General features: G+C 39.9%; 1 protein-coding gene across 1 annotated transcript; it reads right to left on the bottom strand.

The window, feature by feature from the left end:
- Positions 1 to 3,258: 3,258 nt before the first annotated feature.
- LOC308348332 (olfactory receptor 8S1-like) lies at positions 3,259 to 4,182 on the bottom strand (the record flags this gene model as incomplete). Its single annotated transcript, XM_080812342.1, has 1 exon — positions 3,259 to 4,182. The coding sequence occupies one exon, from the start codon at positions 4,180 to 4,182 to the stop codon at positions 3,259 to 3,261; it is 924 nt and encodes a 307-aa protein (XP_080668468.1).
- Between the last annotated feature and the right edge of the window lie 10,471 nt (positions 4,183 to 14,653).

Below are 14,653 nucleotides of genomic sequence, written 5' to 3'. Positions count from 1 at the left end.
TAAATTAGAAAATATAGGAGTACCTGTATGACTCAGTTGGTTAAATATCTGACTCTTGATTTGGGTTAAGATCATGATCTCAGGGTGGTGAGATCAAGCCCTGCATTGGGCTCCATGCTCAGCAGGGAGTCTACTTGTTCCTCTCCTTCTGCCCTTCCCCCTGTTCTCTCTCTAAAACAAACAAACAAACAAATAAATAAAATCTTTAAAAAATTCTTCAACACATTGAAGTCTGGTTTCCACCCACTACCACTCCCACTGTTACTGATTTTACACATTTATGAAAGAGAATACTTCAGAGCATGAGAAGCCAGTCAGTAGGTATAGACTTCCCAGGTTTAAATTGGTCCAAATCAGTTCTTCTCAAGTCTAATCACTGAAAAATCCTTTACATGAATGTGCATTTGCCTAATATCTCTACTAGCAAATTAGATTTCATGTATGAGAGATGGGTTCAATTGCTCTGGGGAACTGACCAATTCTTTTTTTTTAAATTTATTTGACAGAGATCACAAGTAGGCAGAGAGGCAGGCAGAGAGAGAGAGAGGAGGAAGCAGGCTCCCTGCAGAGCAGAGAGCCCGATGTGGAGCTCGATCCCAGGACCCTGAGATCATGACCTGAGCTGAAGGCAGAGGCTTTAACCCACTGAACCACCCAGGTGTCCCAGAACTGACCAATTCTTAATGCTATTTTTCTACTTCCTTTCTCCTTTTAGCAATTTTAAGATTTTAAAGTCTAACACCTCTTAATACAATAGACCAACAAATTCTCTAGATGCTTCTAAGCAGCAAGGCCAAGCAAATAGACAATTTTCATGCAAATAGGCTTCTTCTTCTTTTCTTTAAGATTTCATTTATTTGTTTGACAGAGAGAGACACTGTGAGAGAGGGAACACCAGCAGGGGGAGTGGGAGAGGAAGCAGGCTTCCTGCTGAGTAGGGAGCCTGATGTGGGACTTGATCCCAGGACCCCAGGATCATGCCCAGAGCTGAAGGCAGACGCTTAACGACTGAGCCACCCAAGTGTGCCACAAAGACTTCTTAAGGACATGCAAATAGACCATTATAAGTAGCAAAGCTGAAGGTGAGTTCATATAGAGAATATTCCCTTGTAAATTGAGGACAAAAATTACAGCATTTCTTGCTTCTTCTTTTGCCTGACATAATGGGTGTAAAAAAGCAAAACACAGGTGAGAGGAGATTGAAGTTTACCAGCTCCTCATCAAGACTTAAAGACTATTGCCTCCAGCTTTGATTTTCTTTTTCAACATTACTTTGGCTATTTGGGGTCTTTTCTGGTTCCATACAGATTTTAGAATTGCTTGTTCCAGCTCTGTGAAAAATTTTATTTTGATAGGGATTGCATTGAATGTGTAAATTGCTTTGGGTAGTATAGACATTTTAACAATATTTGTTCTTCCAATCCCTGATCATGGAATGTTTTCCCATTTCTTGTATCTTCCTCAATTTTTTCATAAGTGTTCTATAGCTTTTGGACAATTCTGACTTGTTTCACTGCGTTGGCAGGAAATCGCATAATGTTCTTAAGTAATTTTAGTGGTAGTGTTGTCTGTTTTATTAAGGTGTAATTTCTTCAATCTGATATTATATGTTATTATCATGAAGCATGTGGTTGAATATTGCTTAATGTTAAATACTTTGTATTAAAGAGAGAATCATTAGAATTTTTTATTGTTAAATATTTGAGGTCACAGGGATGTTGAATTTTATTTTCATGCCTATTAAGAATCTATTAGGGTGGACATATGATTATTCACTTTAACCTACTGACTTGAGGGATCAAATCAATAACAAAGTTTGCTTGATCTTGGATTATTGTTTACATTGTTATTCTTTCTGTATACTTTATACTTGATCTTAGCCAAAAGGCCAAGAAGTGATTCAGTATACTTTCAGATTCAACAGATTAATATTTCATTTAGAATTGTTGTCTATATAATCATTACAAGATGATAATATTACAGGTTTGAGTCAGAGTTACTTTAGCTCTGAAAATGCATTGACAGCTTCCCCTATTATTCTGTACTCTAAACAATTCATATAACGTTGAAGTTTGGACTCATTTGAAAAACTGTCTGTGCTTGTTGCCCTTTTGAGCTAATTCTTTGATTTTTTAAATTTTAATTATCTAATGGCTCAATTTTCTTTTTCTTGACTTACATATGCTTCAAAATTGAACAAAAGCCCACTTTTCAAATTGTTTGAGATGATTCTTAATATTTCCTTAAAATTTTTATTTTTTACATCTGTTGTGTTACTGTTTTTCTTTCTTTTCTTGAATATACTCTACAGGGTTATACCAAATTTTAGAGCTTTTTGAATGACTACAACCTTAATTTACTTCCCAATTTTGTTTTTCTGTTTTCTGACTTGTTAATTTGTGCTTTTAGTTCCTTTATCCTCCTTTTCTTTCTTTTTTTTTTTTTGAAGATTTATTCATTTATTTGACAGAGATCACAAGTAGGCAGAGAGGCAGGCAGAGAGAGAGGGAGGAAGCGGGCTTCCCGCGGAGCAGAGAGCCCGATGCGGGGCTCGATCCTAGGACCCCGAGATCATGACCCGAGCCAAAGGCAGAGGCTTAACCCACTGAGCCACCCAGGCGCCCCTATCCTCCTTTTCATATGTTAGCTTCTGTTATCTTTCTAATGCTTGGATTTGAGCTTTTAGAAACTTAAATTTTCTTTCTTATTTATTGATGAATTAATATAAGGATAGATAGATTACAATAAAGAAGTCTAAATACTGGCAATATTTTGTAAATTTAGTATATCATGTTCTAATATTCATAATATTTTACATAGAGTTTTGATTGTTTTGTTGACATAGGATCTTTTTTTTTTCTATTTACCAATGCTTTATTTACCAGGAGTTGAGATTTGCAAAAGTTATCTTCTATTTAATAAATGCCTCTTTTGTTTTTAGTTCTTCCTGCAACTCCTCACAGTCAGATGCCAAATCTCCTGAAATGATCATTGAATCTTTTCAACCTAATTATTTTGTTGTCTTATCAATCTGTTTTGTGGAAAATTGTCTTCACGTTCTCTTCCAACCAAGAGAGCACAGACTTTCCAAATAAGGAGCCCAAATCAAGAACTACTGCCTTGGAATAATAGGCAAGCTCTGTTCAGACAAGCTCTGGAATTTTTCTTCCAAGTTATGTGACACTGTGTGTGGGAGAAAGTGGGGAGAAAAGAAGAAATGTGAAGGAACAGTCTTTGTAACTGTGCCTTTGTCACTACTTAGAGATATTTCCCCAGTGTCCTTCTCACAGCTGCCTTCACCTCTTTGTTCTTTAGGCTGTAGATGAGGGGATTCAACAAGGGCGTGACTACACTGTACTGCAAGGAGATGAGCAAATCCAAAGAGGAACCCAAGGGAGGCATGAGATAACAAAGAAAACCTGAACCAAAGAACAGGGTCACTGCAATGAGGTGGGAGGAGCAGGTGGAGAAGGCCTTGCTTCTGCCTGAGGTGGAGCTGATGCTCAGAATAGTGGAGATAATACGAGCGTAGGAGAAGAAGATTGGGAGGAATGTTCCAAGCCCATGCAATAAAATGGAAGAGAGCAGGATATTGGTAGTGATGGAGATATCAGAACACGACAGAGGGAAAAGGGCAGGCAGCTCACAAGTGTAGTGGTGTATAGTTTGGGCCTCACAGAAGTCCAGGTTAATACCCAAAAGCACAATGATAAATGCATCGAGAGAGGCCAGGCCCCATGAGGCCAGCACCAGCCTCACACAGAGCTGGCTGCTCATCACCTGGCCATAGAGCAGTGGGTGGCAGATGGCAGCATAGCGGTCATAGGCCATCACTGAGAGCAGAAAGGCTTCAGTCCCTGCACCGAAAAACACAAAGAACACCTGAGTCAGGCAGCCCTCGACTGAGATAGTTTTCTTCTCAGACAGAAGGTCCTTCAGTAGCTTGGGCTCAGTGACTGAAGAGAAACAGAAGTCTAGGAAGGACAGGTTACTCAGGAAGAAGTACATGGGTGTGTGGAGGCGGGCATCAGTCCTGATCACCAGCAGCATCATCAGGTTCCCCGTCACGGTCAGGAGGTAAATCCCCAGGAAGAACACGAAGAGCAGAGCCTCGATGTGGGGGTTGTTGGACAGCCCGGTGAGAATAAACTCAGTGACGGTGCTGTGGTTCCTCCAGGCCATTTGTGGAAGGTGATTTCCTTGGAATAAAATACAAAGGGGATGATACCACCTATGATTGTTTCCATTTTTTAGGGCATCATGATGTCTTCTTATACATCCCTCCCATCCTGCATAGTTTGACCTTGTGCTCAGGTATCTCAAAGCTGCTCTCACTGTATCTCAGGAAGAGTTTTTATCCTTTCTTGTCCGGTCTTCATGTACTTTAGAGAATTCTATTCCTGTTTCACAGGGATTTATTTGAAAAATAATATTGCTGGTTCACTTACACATTAGTGTTATTCACTTTTCGTTGCATGCTCCAAAGTTGAGAGACTGTGGACTCTGAGAAACCAACTGAGGGTTTTGGAAGGGGGATGTGGGGATGGGTGAGCCTGGTGGTGGGTATTAAGGAGGGCATGTGTTGCATGGAGCACTGGGTGTGGTGCATAAACAATGAATCTTGAAACACTAAAAAAAAAAAAAAAAAAAAAAGAGAGAAAAGAAATCCTTACAATAATGTTTCAAAAACCATTATATAACATATCTACAGCAAATAAACCTTTTCTCTTCTCTTCATTCTTTTTAGTCAAAATAATCCAAGTCTTCTTACTTCCTAAACAGCATGTTAAACTTAATAGTACTTTTTTTTTTTTTGTATGCAGAGTACCAAAAAAAAATTCCTATCTGTTTTCATGCATGGAAATTTTCCCCATTTTACCCTGGAGGAAGATGATATTGAGCCCTGTTGAGAACCTGTAGAAGAGCCAGGAAATGAATTCCTTAGTTTTCTCCTAATTCTCATCCCAGTGTCTAGGCCTGGTTCCAGGAATGAAGAATACTTTTCTTCCCCTGACATTCAGATTTTCTTATTTGTCCTTAACCTATATGTTAGCTTTTTTGGCCCATTTTGATACTAGTAAGGTCTATTTATTTTTGTGTCTTTGATTATATTGTTCTCCTTTCAGATGTTCTTCTTCTTTATTCCACTGACCTGCATTTTCAACTGCCTTCCAGCATCCCCTCAAATCCTGCTATTTCCTTGTCAAGTGTACTTAAAAACCTGATTCTATTAACAAATCCATCAGCCCAAGCTCAAGCTCACCCTTGATACAAGTCTAGGTTACCTGTGCACCTGGAGCAAACAGTGCAATGTCTTCCTTGGTGTGTGACCTCAGCTAGATCCAGTGGTGGTGAAGCATAAACAGCTGGAGGATTTACTTTTGAGGATCTTGCATGGATAAAATTATAAACAGTGTTGAAAGCAAACATTTTGCTTGGAATCTACTCAACTGAAGTGGAAAGGTAAGTTTCTTTTATGCCTTTCAAAGATTTGGAGAGCACCAAGGATTTGTGGATTGTTCTATCCTGAAAATAGTTTCCAGTTTTCTACTTTTACTCATAAGGCAGTGCCTGACCACAGTTTCTTTGGGAAGTTCAGGTTCTCATCTAAGAAGACTAGCATTTTTGCAAAACTATTTTTCCTTAGTGTGCTAACATTCACACTTAGTGTGGATGATGGCAGCAGCTATTTTTGTCATATGATCTTGGGATCTCACCCTTCTCACCATCCTAAACAGCAAATCAAATGGACTCCAGGGAGTTCTTTAATGACCAAGGACAAAGTCTTCCATTCAATTCTAGATTACATTCCAAGCATGAAAATGCATCTATTTTAAACAAGAAAATGAATATTAGCTTTCATTTACTGTTTAGAATGAAGGACATTTTCAGCTTTATTTCATACTGACATTAAGAGACACTGATGTCAGATTTACACGAGGTTGAGAACAAAAGACTAAAATTAAACAAGGGGTAATTGAAAGGGTGAAATGTGTAAATACGAGGATTTCAGAAGTGTTCTAGAGTTTTTGGCTATATTTGGAAAGAATAAGTGAATGAAGGGTATGTCTGGAAGGTCAGTTTCCAAATGGTTTGAGGCCTCCAGGGGCTGGATGCCCTGTTCTGAACTTATGTGCATGAGGAAGAATTTGAAAGGGGAGAAGGATATCAGTTCTCGAAGCAAGAGGGACCAAAAGGTCAATGTAACCACTTGAAACTATTTGCATAGCTGTCCTCTCCAGTATCTCTCATACTATTCACATTTTCACAGTGATGACTAGATTGGAAGGTTGTTCTAGTAATTGAAAAAAATACAAATAGAAGGTCTGTGCAAGCAAGGGAATAAGTAGTTTCAGTGAGTTAACATCTATTTCTGATATTCTCATTTCATTCCAGGTGTCAACTTTCTGCAGTCTTTTTGGGATCCTGACATATAAGAGGATTTATGTCTAGACTCTGAGATGTCCCTGTCACAATGTCATGAGGAAGTGAAGACAGATCTTTCTCATATCTTGTCCAAGGCAGCTGGGATAAATGAACATTTTCAGGAACAGAGACATCAAGGTCCAATCTAGGGAAGAAAGTGACCTAGGAAGGGGTGGGAAGTTTCCACCACAAACTTAGGAAAGAGGAATAGGTTGAACAGAAGTCTCAGGATCTAGAAGTAGTGGGATGTATTAGAAAGTTCTAGGGGATGGGGTCAAGGTGGGGCATGGTGAGCAAAATTAAAACACACATAGAACTTTCTAGGAATTAAAAATGGAGGGATAACAGATACATTGAAGGATATTACCATACTCCTGATTTTTCCTGGAGGAGGCAGCTCCTGTGCGTTCTGCTTTCCCATTCAGACGGACACATCATAGATAAAGTCTTCCCATAAGAGAACCTATGACTGACTCTTGAGAGGACAGGTAGTTTTATCTTCTTGCTGTCCGTGGGTATTGGGCATTAGAATAGTTCAAACTTTACAAACACTGAGGATAACAGGATATCAAGATCATTTCCTGAATACCTGAACCTAGAGTGGTGTCATTCTGCAATGCAGGCCACTATCTGGAAGGACAAGAATGGTATCTCTAAAGAAGCTCATATTTTCAACTGGCATATACTTCATTAAAACTTCCTCACCTGATTTCGGATCTAGCAACCTGCCATCTCATTTACTTCCTCTGTGATTCTGAATACTATCTTAAGAATACTACTTAAAGAAAGAACAATCTAACACAGCCAATCAGAGACCATCTGTAGTTACATAGCCTTGCGCTGGGTTTGGCACCCAGGGGAAGCTGGGCCAATGCCTTGTATTCTCTGAAGTCTAGTCTGAAACAAAGTTCTGGACTCAACTAATTAACACAGTTTGCAGTTAACTAGAAAGGTAAGCAGGTATGGGAGTATTTGAAATTTCTGAATTGAAGCAATTGTTTAAAGCCCAAAAGAGAATTTTATTAGGCTGGTTGGGACTGGAGAAGGAAGAATAAGAAAAGGATTTTAAAATCTCTCTCTCCATATATATATATATATATTTTTTTTTTCTAATGTTTGCTGAGGATTTTTGCATCTATGTAATTTTCTTTTCTTGTAGTGTCATTGGTTTTGGAATCATAATGCTGGCCTTATAAAATGAATTTGGAAGGGGCACCTGGGTGGCTCAGTGGGTTAAGCCTCTGCCTTCGGCTCAGGTCATGATCTCAGGGCCCTGGGATCGAGCCCCCTGCATCCAGCTCTCTGCTCAGCAGGGAGTCTGCTTCCCCCCCTCTCCGCCTGCCTCTCTGTCTACTTGTGCTCTCTCTGTCAAATAAATAAAATCTTTAAAAAAATGAATTTGGAAGTGTTCACTCCTCTTCTATTTTTTTGGGAAGAGTTTGAAAAGAATTGTCATTAATTCTTTAAATGTCTGGTAAAATTCACTAGTGAAGTCATCTGATATTGGACTTTTTTTGTTGACTAGTTTTTTTGTGTCCAGCTTCAACATTTGGAATTTAAGCAACATATCTTTTTTAGTTGGATATAATTGATATGTAACATATTTTTCCAGGTGTACAGCATAATGATTCAATATTTGTATATATTATGAAATGATCACTACAGTAAATGTAGTTAATATCTCACTATACATAGCTATAAAAAATGTTTCTCCTTGAGAAGTTTTAAAATCTACTCTCTGTAACTTTGGAATATACAATAAAGCATTTTTAATAAAATTTTATTTATTCATTCATGAGCACGAGAGAGAGAGAGGCAGAGACAGAGGGAGATGCAGGGTCCACAAGAAGCAGGGAGCTTGATGTGGGACTCAGTCCCCGGACCCCAGCATTATGACTTGAGCTGAAGGCAGATGCTTAACCATCTGAGCCACCCAGGTGCCCATGGTATTCTTAATTATAGTCACGAGGCTGTACATTACATCCCCAAGATTTACGTATTTTATCTCTGGAAGTTTGTACATTTTGACCACCTTCACCTGTTTTTTTTTTTTTTTAAGATTTTATTTATTTATTTGACAGAGATTACAAGTAGGCAGAGAGGCAGGGAGAGAGAGAGGGGAAGCAGGGGGAAGCAGGCTCCCTGCTGAGCAGAGAGCACGATGCAGGGATGCGGGGCTCGAATGCAGGACGCTGGGATCATGACCTGAGCCGAAGGCAGAGGCCCAACCCACTGAGCCACCCAGGCGCCCCAGATCACTAGGATTTATTTACTATCTGTTGGAAGGTTGTATCTTTAATTTCTTTTCTTTTTTTTTTTAAAGTAGGCTCCATGCCCAACATGGGGTTTAAACTCATGACCCTGGGATCAAGAGTCACATGTTTTACCAACTGAGCCAGCCAGGCACTCCTCATGTTGTATCTTTATTTATATTTATTTATTTATTTATTTAAAAAAGATTTTATTTATTTATATGACAGACAGAGATCACAAGTAGGCAGAGAGGCAGGCAGAGAGAGGGGAGGAAGCAGGCTTCCTGCTGAGCAGGGAGCCCAATGCAGGGCTCCATCCCAGGACCCTGGGATCATGACCTGAGCTGAAGGCAGAGGCTTTAACCCACTGAGCCACCCAGGCGCCCCCATGATGTATCTTTAAACAACATCTGTCTTATCTCCCCATCTCCCATTTTCTGGCAATCATCATTTACTCTCTTTTTTGTGTGTGGCTTTTTAAGATTCTATATATAAGTGGTATCATACAGTACTTGTCTTTCTCTGTCTGACTTATCTCACTTAACATAAAGTGCTCAAGAGGCATTTATGTTGTTACAAATGGTAGGATATCCTTTCTTATGGCTGGATAATATTCCATTGTATACATACACCACATATTCCTTATTCATTTCTTTCTCTCTCTCTCTTTTTTAAAAGATTTTATTTATTTATTTGCAAGAGAGAGAGAGAGAGAACACATGAGAGGCAGAGGGAGAGGGAGAAGCATGTACCTCGCTGAGCAGGGAGCCATACATGGGGCTCAATCCCAGGACCCCAGGATCATGACCTGGGCTGAAGGTGGATGCCTAACCAACTGAGCCACCCGGGCGCCCCTATCCATTTATTCCTTGATGGACACATAGATTATTCCCATATCTTAGCTATTGTGAATAATGCTGCGGTAAGCACAAGATTGCATATATCTCTTTGATATGCTATATTCATTTCCTTTAGGTAGATACCAAGAGGTGGAATTGTTGGATTATATGGTAGATCCATTCTTAATTTTTTTGAGAAACCTCATATTGTTTTCCATAGTGGCTGAACCAGTTTATATTCTCATAACATAAATACCCTACATTTGGTAATAGCTACCAAAAATGACATCAAACACCCTTTTCAAGGCCTAGTAAGAGATTGCAGAACCTGTGTGCTACTACTAGTTATCACCAACCCTCTCCTTTCCCTGGCTGTACACAAAGTTAGGGATTGGAACAAATTGGGGACGGGTGTTCATTTCATAGGCCTTACTGGGGATTTAGTGTTTGTGGTGAGAAGTCATTTCCTTCTTTTCTCATAGGGGAAGGTAGGATTGCTTTTCTTTTGTAGAATCCAAATAAATGGGGTCCTAAGAGAAGAGCTCACAAAAACAGGAAATGCCTGGAAGCAGAATAGACTGAGATCTCATTCCTCTGTTAGAATCTACTTCAGCAGTAGACTTGCTGATCTTTCCTCTGTGCCTCTCTGAGCCATAGAGAGAAGAATTGGGAAAGGTGACAGATGAGATGGGTGTGGGGTGGGTGTGAAGGGTCTGGGGTGTGTGGAAATACAGCAGCCAGCCTACCCACTATTTGGTATGGCAAGGATGATGCATGAATTTCCTTGGTTGGGAGCATGTGGGGAGTCAATTTGTCATCCTGGTAGACAGCTGACTTTGGACTCTAATTCTTACATCTAAGGTGGTTTTTAGGGGAGGATCCCTCAACAGCAAGAGGCTGTGGAGCACTGCTAGTATAGGAGAAGAGGCAGGAGAGGGTAGAGTGAATAGGAGTCAAGTCTTCTGAGTCAGGGAACTGTGCACTGAAGAGGATCAGTGGGATCTTAAAAAGAACTCCAATGTGCCTCCACCAGAGTTGGTTTGTATGATGGCTGTCCTGAGGTCATTCTCTCAGTCAGTCATTGCTAACTAGAAAACAAGTGACAATCAACAGTGAGAAAATAACAACAGGGCAAATTACAGAAAGTCATTTGTTTTGTTCCCTCTGTCTTTTCTTGTCCCCCAGACTGGGGAAACTGGCTTTGAAGAGGTGGTAGAGGGGATGTGTTTGCACCAGATTAGACCTCTTCAGAACACTGAGATCCCAGCTCAAAGCTGTATTTGGGGAAGGAGAGGAGTGAGACTTCAGTGAAATATATGTCTTATGTTAGAATATATATATATTAAACAAAGTGATATCGAACATTAAGGATCTGCTGATATGTCTTTTAAATGTAAGAAAATGGAGATTATACAGCCCAGTTAAATTAAGTAACCAGAAAAAAAAAAAGTTTCATGTGTATTTGCCATGGAGTTGAGACTTCTCAATAAATGTATTACGTTAAAATCTTTTTTTTAAAAGATGATTTTACTTATTTATTTAACAGAGAGATAGCACAAGTAGGCAGAGCAGCAGGCAGAGGGAGAGGGAGAAGCTGGCTCTCCGTGGAGCAGGGAGCTCGATGCAGGACTCAATCCCAGGACCCTGGGATCATGGCCTGAGCCAAAGGCAACCGCTTAACCAACTGACCCACCCAAGCACCCTACATTAAAATCTTTATGTACAAGAGGCATTAGAAGAAAATATACCTAAGTATGGGTGATGGAATTATTTTTTGATAATTAGCATCTTTTCTTTAACATAACTGTTTTCTTATTGCAACTTAAAAATTGGAAATACAGATGTGTTATTAATTTACACATTATTCATTACCTGATATATTTTATGATAACATATGTTTATGAAAAAATAAAGTAAAATGGAATGACAGTGTTTTAACCTATTAATCAAAATGCTGCAGGGTCATCTGGCACAGGTCAAGAAAGAATTCTTCTTCTTCGTCTTCTTCTTTTTTTTAAGATTTTATCTATTTATTTGGGAGAGAGAACGTGCATGACAGAGAGCTAGACAGAGCATGAGCAAGGGAAGAAGCAGAAGGAGAAGCAGACTTCCCACCAAGCAGGCAGTCTGCTGCAGTGCCCTATCACAGGACCTTGGGACCATGACTGGAACTGAAGGCAGATGCTTAACCAACTGCAGCACCCAGGTGCTCCAAGAAAGAATTCTTGAGACATTCTATGGTGCAACTTAGTAAGTTTATTTATGTAGGACTGGAACAGGACCTGTAGACAGAAAGAGCTATGCTTGCTGTGTGAGGCTGGTAGTTATTATTATTATTATTTTTATTTTTTAAGAATTTATTTATTTATTTGAGAGACAGAGATCACAAGTAAGCAGAGAGGCAGGCAGAGAGAGAGGAGGAAGCAGTCTCCCTGCTGAGCAGAGAGCCCGATGAGGGGCTCGATCCCAGGATCCTGAGATCATGACCTGAGCCGAAGGCAGAGGCTTAACCCACTGAGCCACCCAAGTGCCCCTGGTAGTTATTATTTTTAAATTCAATTGGCCAATATTTAGTACATCATTAGTTTCAGATGCAGTGTTCAATAATTCATCAATTGCCTATAACACCCACTGCTCATCGCATCATGTACATGCCTTAATGCTCATCACCCAATTACACCATCCTCCCACCCCCCACCCCCCACCCCTCCAGCAACCCTAAGTTTGTTTCCTATAGTTAAGAGTTTTTCATGGGTTTTCTCCCTGTCTGATGACTTCCCATTCAGTTTTTCCTCCCTGATCCTCTGCACTGTTTCTTATATTTCACATATAAGTGAAACCATATGATAATTGTCTTTCTCTGATTGACTTATTTTGCTTGGCATAATACCCTCCAGTTCCATCCATGTCAATGTAAATGGTAAGTATTCATCCTTTTTCATGGCTGAGTAACATTCCATTGTATATATGTACCACATCTTCCTTATCCATTCCTCTGTTGATGGACATCTGGGCTCTTTCCATATTTTGGCTATTGTGGACATTGCCGCTATGAACATTGGAGTGCAAGTGCCTCCTCAGGTCACTACATTTGTATCTTTGGGATAAATACCCAGTAGTGCAATTTCTGGTAAGATAGCTCTATTTTCAACATTTTGAGGAACCTCCATGCTGTTTTCCAGAGTGGCTGCACCAGCTTGCATTCTCCCCAATAGTGTAGGAGGGTTCCCCTTTCTCTGCATCCTCATCAGCACTTGTTGTTTCCTGATTTGTTAATTTTAGCCATTCTGACTGGTGTGAGGTGGTATCTCATTGTGGTTTTGATTTGTATTTCCCTGATACTGAGTGATATGGAACATTCTTTCATGTGTATTTTGATCATTTGTATGTCTTCTTTGGAAAAATGTCTGTTCATGTCTTCTGCCCATTTCCTGACTGCATTATTTGTTTTTTGGGTGATGAGTTTGATAAGTTCTTTATAGATCTTGGATACCAGCCCCTTATCTGATATGTCATTTGCAAATGTCTTCTCCCATTATGTAGTTTGCCTTACCCAGAAATGGACCCTCAACTCTATGGTCAACTAATCTTCGACAAAGCAAGAAAGAGTATCTGATGGAAAGAGGACAGTCTCCTTAATCTCATGAAACAAACTGAGGGTTGCTGGGGGTTGGGGGAGCAGGGTAGGGTGGCTGGATTACAGACACTGGGGAGGGCATGTGCTATGGTGAGTGCTGTGAAATGTGTAAGCCTGATGATTCACAGACCTGTACCCTGGGGCAAATAATGCATTACATATTAACAAAAAAAAAAAAAAAAAGAAAAAGAAAAAGAAAAAGAACAAGGACAGTCTCTTCAATAAATGGTGCTGGGAAAATTGGACAGCTACATGCAGAAGAATGAACCTGGACCATTTCCTTGTACCATACACAATGATAAACTCAAAATGGATGAAAGACCTTAATATGAGACAGGAATCCATCAAAATCCTAGAGGAGAACACAGGCAGCAACCTCTGTGACCTCGCCCACGGCAACTTCTTACTAGACACGTTTCCAAAGGCAAGGGAAACAAAAGGAAGAATGAACTATTGGGACTTCATTAAGATAAAAAGCTTCTGTTTTGTCGAAGATTATTTGACCATAGAGTTGAGGGTCCATATCTGGGCTCTCTACTCTGTTCCACTGGTCTATGTGTCTGTTTTTATGCCCGTACCATGCTGTCTTGGTGATCACAGCTTTGTAGTAAAGCTTGAAATCAGGTAACGTGATGCCACCAGTTCTATTTTTGTTTTTCAACATTTCCTTAGCAATTCGGGGTCTCTTCTGATTCCACACAAATTTTAGGAAAAAATATCCAGTGGAAAAAAGACAGTCTCTTCAATAAATGGTGCTGGGAAAACTGGACAGCTATATGTAGAAGAATGAAACTTGACCATTCTCTTACACCATACACAAAGATAAACTCGAAATGGATAAAAGACCTCAACGTGAGACAGGAATCCATCAGAATCCTCGAGGAGAATATAGGCAGTAACCTCTTTGATATCAGCCACAGCAACTTCTTTCAAGATATGTCTCCAAAGGCGAAGGAAACAAAGGCAAAGATGAACTTTTGGGACTTCATCAAGATCAAAAGCTTCTGCACAGCAAAAGAAACAGTCAACAAAACAAAGAGGCAACCCACGGAATGGGAGAAGATATTTGCAAATGACAGTACAGACAAAAGGTTGATATCCAGGATCTATAAAGAACTCCTCAAACTCAAAACACACAAAACAGATAATCATATTAAAAAATGGGCAGAAGATATGAACAGACACTTCTCCAATGAAGACATACAAATGGCTACCAGACACATGAAAAAATGTTCATCATCACTAGCCATCAGGGAGATTCAAATCCAAACCACATTGAGATACCACCTTACACCAGTTAGAATGGCCAAAATTAGCAAGACAGGAAACAACGTGTGTTGGAGAGGATGTGGAGAAAGGGGAACCCTCTTACACTGTTGGTGGGAATGCAAACTGGTGCAGCCACTTTGGAGAACAGTGTGGAGATTCCTCAGGAAATTAAAAATAGAGCTTCCCTATGACCCTGCAATTGCACTACTGGGTATTTACCCCAAAGATAC

The sequence above is a fragment of the Martes martes genome (assembly GCF_963455335.1).
Source record: "Martes martes genome assembly, chromosome: 8".
NCBI lineage: Eukaryota > Metazoa > Chordata > Mammalia > Carnivora > Mustelidae > Martes > Martes martes.
Note: the sequence above shows the minus strand (reverse complement) of the source record. Positions and strands in the feature narration are given on the sequence as shown.